Here is a 19354-nt window from a genome sequence, read left to right on the forward strand (position 1 = left end):
GGTCACCTATGGAATGTTCCAAACAGGTGTTCTTTGAGCATTCGTCAACTTTTCCAGTCTGTTGTTGACCCTGTCCCAGATTTTTTGAAATGTGTTGCAGGCATCCAATTTCAAAATGAGCAAATATTTGCAAAACAACAACAATAACAAAAAAAATCAGTTTGAAATTAAATATCTTGTTTTTGTGGTGTATTCAATTGAATATAGGTTGAAGAGGATTTGCAAATCATTGCATTCTGTTTTTATTTACATTTCACTCAACTTTCCCAACTTCATTGGAATTGGGGTTGTATTTATGCAGAAAACATGACCAGATTGACAGCTAAAGTTTTTTTATCAGCGTTTTTTTATGTCAGGCCATCCTCAGAAAGAGACTTGGGTGCATTTGGGTGGGGGGAAAAAAGCGTTAGTACTTGTTTTAAAGCTGCAAATGATCAACAATACAAAAACAATAGTAACGCACAGTGACTCAGAGAAGTAATTTTAATCCGATTACTGATTTGGAAAGATTAACATGTTAGATTACTCGTTACTGAAAAAAGCGATCAGATTAGAGTAACGTGTTACTAAGTAATGTGTTACCGGCGTCACTGTATGTTGTAAAAGCTAGCAAGAAATACACACTTCTAAAACTGAAAACGCTGTTTTTAAAACCTAGTAATACCTCAGAAGTGATTTAAAAGATGTTTCGCAGACGTTAGCATTCAGTTTCGTTTTGAGTGGCGGGGGTGACAGCCAATCAGAGTAGAGCTGCACCCTGACGTCAAAGTCCGGTTGCTAGTTGCAAACTCAGTTTTTGGAACCTAATAATTACTTAAACAACTGCAAGTTATACAGAACACAATGCTCATACAGCTGAGGGTATTTTAGCAATGCGTTATTTTCTAACCTATGGTGGCCAATCTGTACGTGTTTATTTATTTATTGGAATAATTTTAGCAGGACGTGTTGTAAGCAAAACTGAGGTTTCTTATATGAGTTACAACAGGAGCAATACAATGAATTGGCTGCTCATCTGAAAAGCCTACTGTCAAGACCGTCAACACCCAGGGGCTTGTCTTTACAGGATTTCAAATATTCCTTTACTTTTACCATTACTTCTTCAAATTTAAACCTGATGTTTTTATTGTTCATAATTTTATTTCTTATCAACAGACAGGATTTAACATTACTCAGATTAGGCATATTTTCTCTTAATTTATCTAGTTTGCTTACAGTGAGGAAAATAAGTATTTGAACACCCTGCAATTTTGCAAGTTCTCCCACTTAGAAATCATGGAGGGGTCTGAAATTTTCATCTTAGGTGCATGTCCACTGTGAGAGACATAACCTAAAAAAAAATATCCGGAAAGTATTTGAACACCTGTGAAAATCAATGTTAATATTTGGTACAGTAGCCTTTGTTTGCAATTACAGAGGTCAAACATTTCCTGTAGTTCTTGACCAAGTTTTCACACACTGCAGCAGGGATTTTGGTCCACTCCTCCATGCAGATCTTCTCCAAATCTTTCAGGTTTGGAATTTCAGCTCCCTCCAAAGAGTTTCTATTGAGTTCAGGTCTGGAGACTGGCCAGGCCACTCCAGGACCTTGAAATGCTTATTACGGAGCCCCTCCTTAGTTGCCCTGGCTGTGTGTTTGGGGTCATTGTCATGCTGGAAGACCCAGCCATGACCCATCTTCAATGCTCTTACTGAGGGAAAGAGGTTGTTTGCCAAAATCTCGCAATACGTGACCCCATCCATCCTCCCTTCAATACGGTGCAGTCGTTCTGTCCCCTCTGCAGAAGAGGACCCCTAGAGTATGATGTTTCCACCCCCATACTTCACAGTTGGGATGTTTTCTTGGGGTTGTTCTCATCCTCTAAACATGGTAAGTGGAGTTGATTCCAAAAAGCTCTATTCTGGTCTCATCTGACCACATTACCTTCTCCCATGCCTCCTCTGGATCATCCAGATGGTCACTGGTCAGTGGGCCTGGATATGTGCTGGCTTGAGCAGGGGGACCTTGCTATCCTGCAGGATTTTAAACCATGACAGCATCATGTGTTACTAATGTAATCTTTGTGACTGTGGTCCCAGCTGTCTTCAGGTCATTGACAGGTCCTCCTGTGTAGTTCTGAGCTTTCTCAGAATCATCCTTACCCCACAAAGTGAGATCTTGCATGGAATCCCAGACTGAGGAAGATTGACAGTCATCATGTGTTTCTTCCACTTTCTAATAAATAATCATAACAGTTGTTGTCTGCTACCAAGCTGCTTGCCTGTTGTCCTGCAGTCCGTCCCAGCCTTGTGCAGGTCTACAGTTTTGTCCCTGATGTCCTTAGACAGCTCTTTGGTCTTGGCCATGGTGGACAGGCTGGAGTGCGATTGATTGAGTGTGTGAACAGGTGCCTTTTATACAGGTAACAAGCTCAAACAGGTGCAATTAATACAGGTAAAGAGTGCAGAATAAGAAGGCTTCTTAAAGAAAAATTAACAGGTCTGTGTGAGCCAGAATTCTTGCTGGTTGGTAGGTGTTCTTTGCAGCAGTAACATACAAATAAATTATTTTAAAAAAATCATACATTGTGATTCCCGGATTTTTTTTTTTTTTTTTTAGATTATGTCTCTCCCAGTGGACATGCACCTAAGATGAAAATTTCAGACCCCTCCATGATTTCTAAGTGGGAGAACTTGCAAAATCGCAGGGTGTTCAAATACTTATTTTCCTCACTGTATAAAGTAATCATTGATATGATTAGCAATATCTACTAGCTTTGTTATGAATTTATTATTTACCTCAAGAAAGGACTACTTAATTCTATTTTTCTTACCAGTCAACTGATTTAAAACATTCCATATCTTTTTGCTATCAGTTCCTGCTTTCTGAACTCGATCCTCAAAAAACAGTTCATCATTTTACGATAAAGATCCCAGTCAGATTTATTTCCTTTTATAATTACCATTTTTTCATCTGATCTCTCATTTTAATAGAATCTTTAATTTCATCATCCAACCAGGGTGTGACAATGTTCCTGACAGCAAACCTCCTCAAAGGAGCATGAATTTCCACTAAAGGCATGAATAAACTATTAAATCTTGCAAGTGCAATTTCAGGATTATGAATAGATAACACTTCAGACCAACGGATAGCTTTCACATCATCAACAAATTTCACATTATTAAACATTTTATATGACCTCTTGAATATTACTGTGGGCCCAGGTCTACCTATCATCATGGCTAATACAATTATGATTAGGTTATGATCACTACAGCCAATGGGAACAGAAATTGCTTTACTGCACCGCTCAGGAGAATTGGTAAAAATATGATTAATACATGTTGATATTCTGTTACCATCATTATTAACATGTATTCTTGTGGGTTTATTAATGACCTGAGTAAAACCACAAGCAGCAGTGACAGTAAACAGCTTAGTTCTTAAATGGCAGTTTTTAGCAAACCAGTCGATGTTAAAATCACTCATAACATACGTATTCTGACCCACAGCAGTATAGGTGTTAGGGGTGCCGGAAAAAATCAATTCACGTCCAAATCGCAATTCTTATTTATTACTATTCTGAATTGATCCAAAATGTCCAAGAATTGATTTTTAAAAAGCATTTTTTTAAAACATTTTCTTACTTACTCGCTGCATGTACTGTTTGTCAGGCAACGGCTTCCGTACTACAGCGTCTCCGCGAGGGGAGGGTCCGGCGTGCTTCAAACATTCATGAGCTGTAACTTAGCATGGCAGACAAGAGCTAATTCAGCCAACACCGTCTTTGCTGAAGGCAAATGTTTGAGCGCATTTTGGATTTTATTATTTGCTGCGTAAGAAGGAGCTTGACATGACTTATGCAGTGTGCAAAATCTGCAAAATGAAAGTCAAGTACTTCGGAAACACTTCAACTCCGCAAGCCCACATGCTACACTATGACCCGGAGCTAAAAGGAGTGGAGCAGCGGTATCTGCCGATGCCTGACCAGCGCTTCGCTAAACTGCCAGCCAACTCTGAACGAGCAAAGCAGATGAGTAAATTTACATCTAAAATCACTTGATTAACCTTGTAAAGCTGCATTTTCTTAAACATAAACATTTTTAAGTATTATAACTATTTCTCAGAGCTGTTTGAATCGAAAATCGATTCTGTAATCGAATCGTCACCCCAAGAATCGGAATTGAATTGAATCATGAGTTGTTGTACGATTCACATCCCTAATAGGTGTCCAACATTTCACAGATTGTATCTAAATATTCACAATTATTATCACTTTACTGAGCGTTGCTAGGCCGGTAGTGTAGATTTACGTCGGCGCTACCTGGCTATACCCGCCCGCTGTGCGTAAACAAATGATGTCATAGCGTGCACACAACCCAAGAACTGTCCACAGAGGAAAAGATAAAAAGGTGAGAAGTGTGTGTTGGTCCCAATATGGATATTCCGGATGATTTTCTCATGGATAGTACGACAATGAACAGCAGCCAAAGCAGCCAGCTTGATGAGGACTCACATTTGGAGAGCAGTGCACGCCAGCCGACACGACAAAAGTTAAAGTGAGCCACCTTTTTATGTACGCTTTACATGTTGTGTATCTCAGTAAGTGATAATAATGCAAATAACATGCTTTTGTCGTACGGTATGCATTTTCAGAGGCCCGACGTCCATACCCAGTCGCCCAAAATGACACATATTCACTCGAATTAGACGAGGGCGAATATCCATTAAAATAATAATTGTTGTTGTTGAATAAATATTCGATAACTGCTAATCAGCTAACTGAAAAGTTATCTTTTATAATGCTAAACTGATAAACTGCCTAAAACTTTATGGGACGCTACAGCTAGCCGATAACTGATAACTTTCAATTTTGTCTCCCGTACACTCTCAGCTACTAACAAGCTGATTTTAACTTTAAACACCGCCAAAGCTTCTAATAGAATCAAAGGCGATCACAAACCCAAACACAGCCAATGAGTCAGTGCTTCTGTCTTTGTACACCCTGCCCACTAGGAAAGCATCATTTACCTTGACAGCATACAGTGGTCCAGCCATGAGGCAGAGGTCTTGAAAAGGAAAGCAGGTTTGACTTATGGTTTTGATTTATAAATCAAATTAATTCGGATACAATAACTACATTAATGTAAACTCTTAAAATGCACAAAGTGATATATAACACATATCTGTTAATTTTTAATTCTGAAGATTTGAACATTAACACACAGATGCCCAAAGGGATTATGGGTAAACCTAGACTCTGCTCATACTGATTGGTTGACTAATTCATTCTATGTAAAAACCAACACAAGTGAATCAATGTAACGTGTGTTGGTGTTTACAAATAAATTTGCTTTTGTAAAATATGTCATTTTTTTCATTTGAAAAAAAAAGAGGTATTTGTAAAGCTAAAAAGTCTGTTAAATTGTAATGGAGGATTTTCAAGGTACCTTTCATACTAGCTTAGTTACCCATTCTACACACGGGCAATAGAGAAGAATTTTAGCCATGTCATTGTATAGTTCATGTGACTTTAATTAAGGCTGCACTGCAATGTGTGTGTGTTGTCATCATTAATTTTCATTGAGCAATTTGTGACATTCATTAGACTCAAGTGAATGATGATAAAAAGGTGATAGCATGTCATATCATGGCAATGCTGTGAGATATATAATGTTCTTATTGTCTCTGCAGATGTTTCCCCAGCTCTATTACATTTCATCCGTTTAACACTTGGGGATTTACGACCTAACACCCCTTGCTTCTTGGGAGGGATATTGACTAGGGATGTCCCGATCAGGTTTTTGGCCCCGATCCGATTCCGAGTCATCTGATTTTGAGTATCTGCCGATACCGAGTCCCGATCCGATACTTTAAAAAACTGAATGAACAATGAACAAATGCTAAATATATAATAATTTCATTTTAATCACCTTATTTTATTATTTATCACTTAAACAGTGCACTTGTCCTTGAGGTAGCTTGAACAATCAAGTAATAATCTACAAGACTTAAAAAATGTACAAATTTCCATGTTATTTTATTTGTCTAAAAATAAAGGTCAAAGGTTCCTTATGTTAAACAAGAAATGATCTAATCTGAAATAACAGGTGGTTTTAATTTATAGATGAAAGGTTTTAAAATAACCATTTATTGATTTAGCTATTTTAATTACAAGTGTTCTAAACTTTTTTTTAAACAGTAATCAGAAATTTTGAGGTAGCAAACAAGAACAAAAAACATTTCCAAGGATTTTTCTTCAGACACATGGTTTCTGCACTGATCTGTGGTTCAAATCCCAGCCTGACAGGAAAATCACTAAGGGCCCTTGGGCAAGGTCTTTAATCCCCTATTGCTCGCGGTGTGTAGTGAGCGCCTTGTATGGCAGCACCCTGACATCGGGGTGAATGTGAGGCATAATTGTAAAGCGCTTTGAGCGTCTGATGCAGATGGAAAAGCGCTTTATAAATGCAGTCCATTTACCATTTGTACAGATCAGTGGTTTCTGCCACTAGTCTTCCGTGTTTTGGCCCGATGCGTCGTTCCTATTGGACAGCGCGAAGCTACGTCACAGCTCAGAGCATCAAAAGTTCAAAAGTCAACTTGAAAAGTAAAAGGAAAAAAACAAAACAACTTACATTTGCGTCCTGACAGTCCTCAGTGTAACCCTCTGATGCTTTATCAGTGTTCAACATGTTCAGAGCAGCGCAGTGAACGTGAATGAAGACGGAAGCTCTTTAAGACGCACTCATAAATGTGATGAGTGCGCACGTCGCTCGTGCGCACACCATCTCTCGCTCCGTTTTGCAGACAAATGATCACAGGACAATTTGTTTTTTCTTTTTGTTAATCAGATGACAGATCGTCGTCCTGAGGACTTGGTCAGCACCGGGTCCTGCTGCGCACGGAAGGATGACTGAGCAAGACTTTCGGTGGGAAAGTGTCCATCATCCTCTTGTCATTCCATCGAGGCATCAGGTTGAGCGCGTTAAACACACAAACAGCAGTTCTGCGTAACTCCCCCCACCTCTGTCCGGTTGAACTTGTGTTTTTTCTTTTGTTCAATTAAAAAAAAAAAGATTGGGTTGAACTCTGACCGTGTTAGCCTGCCGACAAGCGGCAATGCGTGCTCCCGTCAGAAGCGTAACGTCAAAAGCCGAGCTAAAGCGACGCTTCTGACGCCTCTAAAAAGCAATGCGTCTCACGCCTCTGACGCTTCCGATGGGTGAAAGGCCCATTAGTCTGCAATAATGAACCTGAAATAGCGCTGATCAAAATAATGAGGATAAAATCTATATCGGATTCCTGATCGGGATGCAACGTCTGATTTCGATCAAGTCTGAAACCACGTGATCAGGCCCGATTTCCGATCACACGATCGGAACGGGACATCCCTAATATTGACAGTCTGCATGGTGTACACAGCAGGTACATTTTAAGTTAAAAAAATTCACACCTTAATTTGCATGCAGTGCGCACTGGCCCATTCAGATTTCAACCAAAGGGCCACAGTGACCTCACCCTTGGTGCCCCCAGTCACCATAACAAGTTTGGTGTCGATTGCTTAATTACTGTGGGTGTGCATCGCGAAGAGAAACCGTGCCACATACATACATTGCTTTATATATATATATATATATATATATATATATATATATATATATATATATATATATATATATATATATATATATATATATATATATATATATACGAGGTCTGTGAGAAAAGTATCCGAACTTTTTATTTTATGCAAAAATTATATGGATTTGATTCATATCTTTTTACGTCAGCCAAGCTTGAACCTCCGTGCGCATGCGTGAGTTTTTTCATGCCTGTCGGTTGCGTCATTCGCCTGTGGGCAGGCTTTGAGTGAGCACTGGTCCACCCCTCTCGTCGTTTTTTCATTGCGAGGAAATGGCGGAATGATTTGGGCTTTGTTCCATCAGAATTTTTTCAGAAACTGTTAGAGACAGGCAGCTGGAAACCATTCGGAAAATTCAGATGGCTTTCGGTGAAAATTTTATGGGCTTCACAGAGATTAAGGAGTGTTACTACTGCTTTAAGGACGGCCCACAATGCTGCACGGCGCGCCGCGCTCTGAGCCGTGATCGACAGGCAGAAACCACCAGATCATTTCTAAATGGATGGCTGTGTGGATCCGGGACCATCGTGTGCAATTTCTCTGGTTATCACAAGAGCTGGACATCAGCCATTTTCCGGCAGATTTCACTTTTAACAAGAGATTTTGTCATGGAAAGCCGCGCGGAGGCTTTGCGCTTCACGATGGATTCGCTGATGGAGCGAGACAAAGAACATCTCTGTTTTGGAGTGTCAGAGGACAAGTTGGGACATGCCCAGCTCTCCACAATTTCTCTTATACTCACTTGACTGGTAAGCCACTGAAAGCCGAGATAGGCAACGCACGAAGGTTCAAGCTTGGCTGACGTAAAAACATATGAATCAAATCCATATATTTTTTGCATAAAATAAAAAGGTCGGATACTTTTCTCACAGACCTCTTATATATATATATATATATATATATATATATATATATATATATATATATATATATAGAGAGAGAGAGAGAGAGAGAGAGAGAGAGAGAGAGAGAGAGAGAGCATGACAGAATAAATACAAGAGCAGTTGCTTCATCTTTAACTGCTGATGTCTGGGTGCATTTTAGGTTTAAACCCAAAACAGAGGGTAATGATTTACACTGAACAAATATCATTTGTATTTCTGGTCTCGCTTTGTGGAAGACCTTGATTTCAGGCATATGGTAAACGTTCTGAAGTCACGTTGCATTATGTGGTCATGAATCATTAACACTGTCATGATTCTGCACGTTCAGGCCCTTGTTATGGTTTTGACTCCATGCCTTCCCTCTTCGATCTTCTGTCTCTTCAGTCTTTGATTTTCTGTTTATTATTTGGTTGTCTCTAGTTTGGTTTATCATTTATCTTCTGTGTATCATATGTAGCCATGTATCTAGTTCCGTCTTAGTTTCTGCCATGCCTTTGATTATCCCCATTGTATTATCATTAGTTATATCACCTGTTTTTCTTTTGCCATATGTTGAATTATCTGTTTATTTTACTGTCTCCATTTGTGAGTTCCATTTTAGTTTAGTCTGAGCCTTTATTTTTGTTGTTAATCTCTTTTCAATACTCTTTCTTATTTTCTTTCTTATTGTGTAGTACTTGGGTTTTTTTATCTGTGGTTTTGGCCTTTTGTTTAGATCACTGTGGTTTTAGGTTCATCCTTGAGTTGAGCCCTGTTCACTTTGCTTTTGTTTAACTGCACTATCTTGTCTGGTGTTCAGGGTTTGGTGTGGGTGTGCCCTGTCCCTTCTGTTTGCCAAACCCCCTTCCAAATCGTTCACCAGCATCTGTGTCTTGTTTCCTACTTACCACTGGTGTTATTTAAGCCCTTCACTTTCGCTTCTCCCCTGCCAGATTGTTGAATTCATTTTGCTTTCCAGCCGTTGTACTTGGTCCTGTTTTGCCTCGTAATCTGTCTGCCTGTGTTTTGACTCTGACTTGTCTTTGAATTTGATTTTGTCTTCGCCACTGAACTCCACAATGCCGTGTATTTTTGACCTCAGCCCGTTTTTGACCACGCCTCAGCTTTTTGTCTGCTTGCCACCTTTGCCTCGCTGCTGGACCACCTGTGTACAGAATCCCTGCATGTTTAACCATATTAAACCTTTTTCATTCCAATCTGGTTGAGAGAGTTTGGATTTGTGTCCAGCTCTGTTTGTGCCATGTCTCCGCCCAACCTGACAGACACATGATGAAGTACCCAGGATTTATGAAGAGGTGAAAGGAAAAGTATGCACCTCATTGTCATATAATGGTGTGGCATCTCCATTGGAATTCAGTTATACAACAAGAATATTTGGACTTTATCCTCAAATGATGTTATTGCAAGCAACACTGTGCAATGCAAATATCATTAATAAAGATTTACAAAAGCAGAGGAATCAAAGGTAGCAAAGGCAATATCACCCACCAAACCTGCCTGAAATAAAACTAGATCTTAAATGTTTTTATGAGAGTTGCATGTTTGGACAGAAACTTGGCACTGAACTCAGCTGGCATTGATAGGGTTCACTCCAGCATGAGAGAAAGTTTATAAAAGCCAGGTAACACCCTAAAGGCAGCATGATATTATTTTGTTTAACTCTCAAAAATCAAGATTTTAAAGTAATGTTTTGACTGTTCCACTTTGATAAGAGACTGGCTTTGTGCAAACAGTTGACTGCCTACTTCCTCACTCACCCGATTCCTGCATAAGAAGGGCTGAGTTGAACAATGCCAGCTTGTGGCGTGGGTTAAGTTCCAAGGCATGGTTGAAGTTCTTAAGCGCTTCTGACGGGTCCTTCATCTCAATGTTGACGATGGCCAAGTTGTACCACAGGTCAGCGTTAGAGCGGTCAAGTTCCAAGGCCCGGAGATAGGCGTCTCGTGCTTCTGTCAGCTTGTTCATCTTCAACAGCAACTCCCCTCTGAGAAGAACAAAATGAAACACATTTCAAAATAAAAAAAGGGAAGCTCTGTAGCGCATGGTTATGGTTACACTTAAATTACAATAGAATTTACAGGGGAATGATAATCTGATCATTCTGAGTCCCACTAATCCACAAGGAGCTGAAACAATTGACAAGTTTTAACTTACAGATAATGACTTTGCGATAGTATAGAAACATTTATGACACATTTGGACGGCTAACAAGGGCAACAAAATGTAATAAATTAAATGTGGCAACGGAAAATTCTTTATCTCTCTCTCACACACAAATGTAGTGTGACATCAATCCCAAACATTTTGTAAAAAGAAGTACAAGGAGTCCTGGAGGATTTCGTTTGGCCTCAAGAGGTTTTGGATCTCATCAGCAATTTAGTTTGGGTTTATATTATAGACACAGCCGTGATAGTCTAAGTCTGCAGAGCAGTTATTTATCTTAAAAATTTGGAAGAAGCAACCTACTGATTTCCAAACTGTGTGTAAGTGTGTGTTGTAGAAATCATGCTGTGGTCACACCGAATGTGTCTCAAATATATTTCCCAAAATGAAAATTTGTCTACAATGAAATTGCTGAAAATAGTGATGAAGAGTCATGTTGTGTAGAGTCATTAAATGTTATGATACTCCAATGTGACAGCACACGTCAACACCTCTGCATTGAACTTAAAGATCTTGCCTGCTGATGTAGGCTTGTTTGAAGTCTGGTCTCATGCTGATTGCTTGCCGGTAGAGCTGGTCAGCTTCTTCCAGTCGCGATTCATTGGCCCGGATTAGATTGGCAAGGTTTATGTAAACATTCAGATGGTTAGGGGCCACTCGTGTTGCATATTTCTTACCAGGAATAACCTAATAAGAAAACAACAGAGAAGTTATTACTGTCACAGCTGTGGGATGATATGAGCAACACTACAAAGTAAAAACAACAAAAACCCAAACAATTCCACCAGTATTACTATTCCTGGCTTTGACAGATAGTCAGGACTGACTGGATAAGGGAGGATGAAGCTTTAACAGTTGTTTTGAACCATACGTTTGCTTCACCTCTTTCACTCATCCTACATAACCCCTTCAAAACTCCAAATGACATGCAGGTTAAATCAGCAAAAGCCTTTGTTTTGGAGTTCAGTTTTTACATTTAAATCAAATGTACTTCATAAATCTTACTTCATGTACATTTAAATCAGATGTACTTCATAAATTCTGAAAAGCTTGTGCAATGAAAACAGTTTCATTACATGAAAAATCTTTTCCTAAGCTCTGTCCGGGCAAAACAATTCAGTTAGTACTGGCTATTTGATAGAATTTGGATCTGATTACATGGAGACAGCACTTACTGAAATGAAAGCTGTCCCGTGCTTTATTACTGAATGCATGACATGTCCGAATACCACCATCTGCTGTCAATAATATGAACAATTATGCCGCTGTACGTTTGGCACAAACTAACAAAATAGAGGGAAGACAGTGAAAACAGATGCAAAGCAGCAGAGTAGTCTTGCTGCTTAAAGTTTCTTTTTAGACCTTTGACAAGAAAATAGTAGACGGCATGTGACATGATCCAGTACCTGTGGCATGAGTGATTTTGCAATCAGATAAGCATCTTCAGCCTCTTTCGTCTTATTCAAGTTCTTGTAGGTTCTCCCAACATTCATATGAGCACCAATGTCATCTGCAGAAACAGTGTGAACAAACAGAGACTAGCTCAACAACAAATAGACATCCATTAGTCTTTGAAATGAGAAAAAAGTATAAATTCGGTAGGTACTATATTGATTTTTATGTATCTGAATGCAGAGAATATGATTTCATATTCTGAATGACAGAATAGGAAATTACAAGTTTCCTTAATAAGCTGTGAATACAAATAAAAAGATATGTAGCTGAGGACCTAAAGATAATTACCCATTATAAAAATTAAAACAAAGGTTTGTCATCCCACACATAAAGTGAATTTCAACAAAAAGCATCCTGTATGTATTTGACAGTAGTTTTTTGCTTTTTTGTTACTTGTTTTTTTTTTTCACTTCAGCGGGGATGGGCAAATTTATAACTTGAATGGAGGATATGCCAAGGTACGACAGTGTTTTCGAGAATAAAGTCGTAATATTACGAGAATAAAGTTGTAATTTTACGAGAAAAACTCGTAATCGTGAAAGAGGAAAAAAAGCTTGATTCCGGAAATGAAACACTGACAGCACACAAAACAGCCTCCATGACTCCTCTTTGTTGCACCGCATCCACGTCAAACTTCTATAAAATGGTTTGGCTGGTTCATAAACCCAAGTTTGAGGCACTGTTTAGTTAACTACTTCTAAGGCTGTTTCCAAAAAAAAAAAAAAAAACCCTTCTAGAGCTGCTTCCACATGATAGCATTAGCTTACATTAGCTGTGGACCGGGAAACTTGTTTTTTCTCATAAACATACGGCTTTATTCTCGTAAAATTATGACTTTATTCTCGTAATATTACAACTTTATTCTCGAAGTCTTAAAATTACGGCTTTATTCTCGTAATATTACGACTTTATTCTCAAAGTCTAAAAAAATTTTTTTTAAAAATTCAATGTGGCCCTAAAACGCGTCGTACCAAGGTGTTCAGAAACTGAACAATTATTACGGACAATTTGGAGATGGAAGAGTAAGTGAAATAAAGCTGATTTTTTACAATGTCACCTGACAGCTCAAACTGTAGCAGAGAACAAGTAAGGTTGGGAACACACATCCAGGTAAATGGAGTTGAACTGTAACATATGTATGCAGTTAATAATGCATCATAAAGGGCTCCTTGAGGAAATTTTGTAAGACATAGGACCCCTATTTCAAGTAGTTACAGAAGCTACATCACCCCTATTTCAAGTGGTTACAGAAGCTGCATCTCCAAGAGAACCATGAGTGATTTAGTACCTGCATTAACATGTAATGTGGCATTCAACAAACTGATTGACTATTATTATCATGTGTTTTGGTACAGTATGTTACTATTTTCATTATAAATACACAATATTCATAGAATATTTTATTATCCATTTAAAGCTAATTCGCTTAATGTTATTAGTTGATGTGGTCTTAGTACTTGCAGTTTCACTGTTGCATTGGGTGAAGGGAATTACACTGTTTGCCACCATTGTTTATTGGCTTCATTTGAAAACCTCAATAGATATTTTTTGGGGAAAAAACATACAAAACCTACAGTGACAACACAAAGAAATCTGCTGCTAAGCACTCTATGAGGTAAGAAAGTAACACGAAAAATGAAAACATTCAAAAACAGTTTAGAAAAAAAATTAAGTATGAGTGTCAGCTGAAAAGTTGATGACTTCAAGCCAGTTATTTCAATAACAACCAAGATATTGAAGTTAAACAGGTACAAGAATAATCCCTTACTAACTAACAATCACAACATCAAACTGTTTCCACAGGCAATTTCAGGCGTGCAGAGGATCAGTTTCAACGTAATACATGTACACAGTAATTTGTAAAAAAACAGCGATGGACATGGAAGTGCGTCTGAAACAACATGCTGTTACTGAATTCCTCACAGTGGATGGCTGTGCACCCGCACGTCCATATACACTCAACAAAAATATAAACGCAACACTTTTGGTTTTGCTCCCATTTTGTATGAGATGAACTCAAAGATCTAAAACTTTTTCCACATACACAATATCACCATTTCCCTCAAATATTGTTCACAAACCAGTCTAAATCTGTGATAGTGAGTACTTCTCCTTTGCTGAGATAATCCATCCCACCTCACAGGTGTGCCATATCAAGATGCTGATTAGACACCATGATAAGTGCACAGGTGTGCCTTAGACTGTCCACAATAAAAGGCCATTCTGAAAGGTGCAGTTTTGTTTTATTGGGGGGGATACCAGTCAGTATCTGGTGTGACCACCATTTGTCTCATGCAGTGCAACACATCTCCTTCGCATAGAGTTGATCAGGTTGTCAATTGTGGCCTGTGGAATGTTGGTCCACTCCTCTTCAATGGCTGTGCGAAGTTGCTGGATATTGGCAGGAACTGGTACACGCTGTCGTATATGCCGGTCCAGAGTATCCCAAACATGCTCAATGGGTGACATGTCCGGTGAGTATGCCGGCCATGCAAGAACTGGGACATTTTCAGCTTCCAAGAATTGTGTACAGATCCTTGCAACATGGGGCCGTGCATTATCCTGCTGCAACATGAGGTGATGTTCTTGGATGTATGGCACAACAATGGGCCTCAGGATCTCGTCATGGTATCTCTGTGCATTCAAAATGCCATCAATAAAATGCATTTGTGTTCTTCGTCCATAACAGACGCCTGCCCATACCATAACCCCACCGCCACCATGGGCCACTCGATACACAACACTGACATCAGAAAACCGCTCACCCACACGATGCCACACACGCTGTCTGCCATCTGCCCTGAACAGTGTGAACCGGGATTCATCCGTGAAGAGAACACCTCTCCAACGTGCCAAACGCCAGCGAATGTGAGCATTTGCCCACTCAAGTCGGTTACGACGACGAACTGGAGTCAGGTCGAGACCCCGATGAGGACGACCAGCATGCAGATGAGATTCCCTGAGACGGTTTCTGACAGTTTGTGCAGAAATTCTTTGGTTATGCAAACCGATTGTTTCAGCAGCTGTCTGAGTGGCTGGTCTCAGACGATCTTGGAGGTGAACATGCTGGATGTGGAGGTCCTGGGCTGGTGTGGTTACACGTGGTCTGCGGTTGTGAGGCTGGTTGGATGTACTGCCAAATTCTCTGAAACACCTTTGGAGACGGCTTATGGTAGAGAAATGAACATTCAATACATGAGCAACAGCTCTGGTTGACATTCCTGCTGTCAGCATGCCAATTGCACGCTCCCTCAAATCTTGCGACATCTGTGGCATTGTGCTGTGTGATAAAACTGCACCTTTCAGAGTGGCCTTTTATTGTGGGCAGTCTAAGGCACACCTGTGCACTAATCATGGTGTCTAATCAGCATCTTGATATGGCACACCTGTGAGGTGGGATGGATTATCTCAGCAAAGGAGAAGTGCTCACTATCACAGATTTCGACTGGTTTGTGAACAATATTTGAGGGAAATGGTGATATTGTGTATGTGGAAAAAGTTTTAGATCTTTGAGTTCATCTCATACAAAATGGGAGCAAAACCAAAAGTGTTGCGTTTATATTTTTGTTGAGTGTATATATACGAGGTCTGTTAGAAAAGTATCCAACCTTATTATTTTTTTCAAAAACCATATGGATTTGAACCACATGTGATTGCGTCAGCCAAGCTTGAACCCTCATGCGCATGCGTGAGTTTTTTCATGCCTGTCGGTTGCTTCATTCGCCTGTGAGCAGGCTTTGAGTGAGGTGTGGTCTACCCCTCTTGTCTATTTTTTATTGCGAATAAATGTCTGAACGATTTGGATCTTTGCTGCATGAATTTTTTTTCCAGAAACTGTAAGAGACCTCCAGGTGGACACCGTTCGAAAAATTAATATGGCTTTCAGGGACGATTTTATGGGGATTAAACAGATTGAGTGTTACTGCCCCTTTAAGGACGGCCCACAACTGCTGAGAGTGCAGCGTGCTCCCAGTGCCGATGGACAGGCTGACACCCCGCACAAACAACCAGATCATTTCCAACGTGAAAGCTTTGTTGATCCGGGACCTCGTCTGACTTTCACAAAAAGGCAGAAGATGTGGACATCAGCACTTTTTCTGGCACATTCCACCGTTACAGGAGTTTTTTTTTTTCATGGAAAAAGAAGCCGAGGGACGTGCCACGGAGCCGTTCATTACGCGGGACAAAACCACCTCGGTGTTGGTCTCACAGGACGGCTTAAAGGTGGATTTCAGACGGATTCCGGTTGCTTTCCAGTCGTGTGAATATTCGATTGTGATTATGCATAAGCTGGACATGCCAGAACATGTCCTGTGAGGCTTCATCACGGCGTTTCTTTTCGTCATGCAGCTCCGCCGCGATGCGAGGAATTCCTCCGCCTTGTTCCTCTTTCCATAACAAAAACTCCTGTAACGGTGAAATGTGCCGTTCATTTCTAAACTGGACGCTGTCTTGATCCGGTATGTCCTCTGACTAGCACAGGAATTGTGAAAAGACGTGGACATCAGCACTTTTTCGGCACATTAAGACAGACGTGCGGAGGAGTTTGGCGCGTCGTGGTGCAGCCGCTCGGCGCAAAGAAACACCGTGATGAAGCCTCACAGGACATGTTGGGGCTTGTCCAGCTCAAGCTCAATTTCTCGGATATTCACACGACAGAAAAGCAACCGGAATCCGTCTGAAAGCCGTCCTGAGAGACCAACACCGAGGTGGTTTTGTGCCGCGTCAAGAGCGGCACGGTGGCGCGTCCCTCGGCTTCTTTTTCCATGAAAAAAAAAACTCCTGTAACGGTGGAATGTGCTGATGTCCACGTCTTTTCACAATTCCTGTGCTAGTCAGAGGACATACCGGATCAAGACAGCGTCCAGTTTAGAAATGAACGGCACATTTCATTGTTACAGGAATTTTTGTCATGGAAAGAGGAACGAAGGAGGCCGTGATGAAGCCTCACAGGACATGTTCTGGCATGTTCAGCTCAAGCACAATCACAATCGGATATTCACACGACTGGAAAGCAACCGGAATCTGTCTGAAATCCACCTTTAAGCCGTCCTGTGAGACCAACACAGAGGTGGTTTTGTCCCGCATAATGAACGTCTCCGTGGCGCGTCCCTCGGCTTCTTTTTCCATGAAAAGTAACGGTGGAATGTGCTGGAAAAAGTGCTGATGTCCACATCTTCTGCCTTTTTGTGAAAGTCAGACGAGGTCCCGGATCAACAAAGCTTTCACGTTGGAAATTATCAGGTTGTTTGTGCGGGGTGTCAGCCTGTCCATCGGCGCTGGGAGCGCGCAGCAGGTGTGGGCCGTCCTTAAAGGGGCAGGAACACTCCTTAATCTGTTTAATCCCCATAAAATCGTCCCTGAAAGCCATATTAATTTTTCGAACGGTGTCCACCTGGAGGTCTCTTAGTTTCTGGAAAAAAATTGATGCAGCAAAGATCCAAATCGTTCAGACATTTATTCGCAATAAAAAATAGACGAGAGGGGTAGACCACACCTCACTCAAAGCCTGCTCACAGGCGAATGAAGCAACCGACAGGCATGAAAAAACTCACGCATGCGCACGAGGGTTCAAGCTTGGCTGACGCAATCACACGTGATTCAAATTCATATGGTTTTTGAAAAAAATAATAAGGTCGGATACTTTTCTAACAGACGTTGTATATATATGTGTGTGTGTGTGTGTAGACCCTGAAAACGTATTCAGCCCCTTGGGATTTTTGCACATTTTAATTTGTTTATGCCATTTCAAATACAAAACGTAACTCAGGCTTCTCGATATCTTAAATTGTCATCACATCTCCACAACTTGATAGTTTGAAGAAGTAATGGTGCCCTTTGGTATAACACACATAAATGATCAGTTTGATTGCCAGTTTTCTTCAGAAAAGTCATGGGATGGATACATGTATATTTCCCAGTCACTGAACGCAGTGCACCCAGAAAGAATTCACAGTGCTTCACTTTTTCCACATTTTGTTATAAATTATTTTTTTCCTCAAAATTCTACACAGAATACCCCATAATGACGATGTGAATTTTTCTTTTTTATATTTTTACAAATTTATTTAAAACAAACAAACAACAACAACAAAAAACCCACCCCAAAACAAGCACTCAAATGAACACAAGTATTCACAGCCTTTGCCATGAAGCTCAAAATTGAGCTCAGGTGCGTCCTGTTTCCACTGATCATCCTTGAGATGTTTCTACAGCTTAATTAGAGTCCACCTGAGGTAAATTCAGTTGATTGGACATGATTTGTAAAGGCACACACCTGTCTACATATAAGGTCCCACATTTGACAGTGCATGTCAGAGCACAAATCAAGCATGAAGTCGAAAGAAATCCTCTGTCGACCTCAGAGACAGGATTGTCTCAAGGCAAAAATCTGGGGAAGGGTACAGAAACATTTTTACTGCTTTGAAGGTCTCAATAAAGACAGCGGCCTCCACCATCTGTAAATGGATGAAGTTCAAATCCACCAGGACTCTTCTTAGAGCTGCCCCCCCATCTAAACTGAGCGACCGGGGGAGAAGAGTCTTAGTCAGAGAGGTGACCAAGAAGCCAATGGTCACTCTGTCAGAGCTCCAGCATTCCTCTGTGGAGAAAGGAGAACCTTCCAGAAGGACAACCATCTCTGCAGCAATCCACCAATCAGGCCTGTATGGTGGAGTGACCAGATGGAAGCCACTCCTTAGTAAAAGGCACATGGCAGCCCAGCTGGAGTTTGCTAAAAGGCACCTGAAGGACTCTCAGACCATGAGAAACAAAATTCTCTGGTCTGATGAGACAAAGATTGAACTCTTTGTCGTGAATGCCAGCAACATGTTTTGAGTAAACCAGGCACCATCCCTACAGTGAAGCATGGTGGTGGCTGCCCAAAACTGCCCAAACATAGGTGCATCAAGCTTGTGGCATCATATTCATGAAGACTTGAGGCTGTAATTGCTGCCAAAGGTACATCAATTTGATTTGACTCTTAATTTGACTCAATCTGTGTAAAGCTGTATGCACGAGAAGGGGCATATTTTGGACATTGTGCTCTCTTTTGGTCTTAATCCTAATGCAATTGAGATTTGTGAAACCCACTTCTCTGATGACTTTGCTGTTTTATTCTCTTTAACACTGTCTCAGAGTGTGGTTAGTCCGTGCGCCACGGCGCGCACATTCAATACTGAGTCAGCCGCCCTGTTTTCTGACGCTTTTCATGAAACATATAGAAAC

At 40.5% G+C, this 19354-nt stretch overlaps 1 protein-coding gene across 3 annotated transcripts in view; it reads right to left on the reverse strand.

The window, feature by feature from the left end:
- tmtc3 (transmembrane O-mannosyltransferase targeting cadherins 3) overlaps positions 1-19354 on the reverse strand; it is a 93860-nt gene that overhangs the window by 9691 nt on the left and 64815 nt on the right. For all 3 annotated transcript variants that reach the window (XM_034175895.1, XM_034175897.1, XM_034175898.1), the window contains 3 exons: positions 12079-12182; positions 11190-11359; positions 10267-10493 (listed from right to left, as the gene is read on the reverse strand). In XM_034175895.1, coding sequence (XP_034031786.1) covers positions 10267-10493; positions 11190-11359; positions 12079-12182 — 501 coding nt within the window. The remainder of the gene's footprint in view (positions 1-10266; positions 10494-11189; positions 11360-12078; positions 12183-19354) is intronic.

The sequence above is a fragment of the Thalassophryne amazonica genome, chromosome 8, assembly GCF_902500255.1.
Source record: "Thalassophryne amazonica chromosome 8, fThaAma1.1, whole genome shotgun sequence".
NCBI lineage: Eukaryota > Metazoa > Chordata > Actinopteri > Batrachoidiformes > Batrachoididae > Thalassophryne > Thalassophryne amazonica.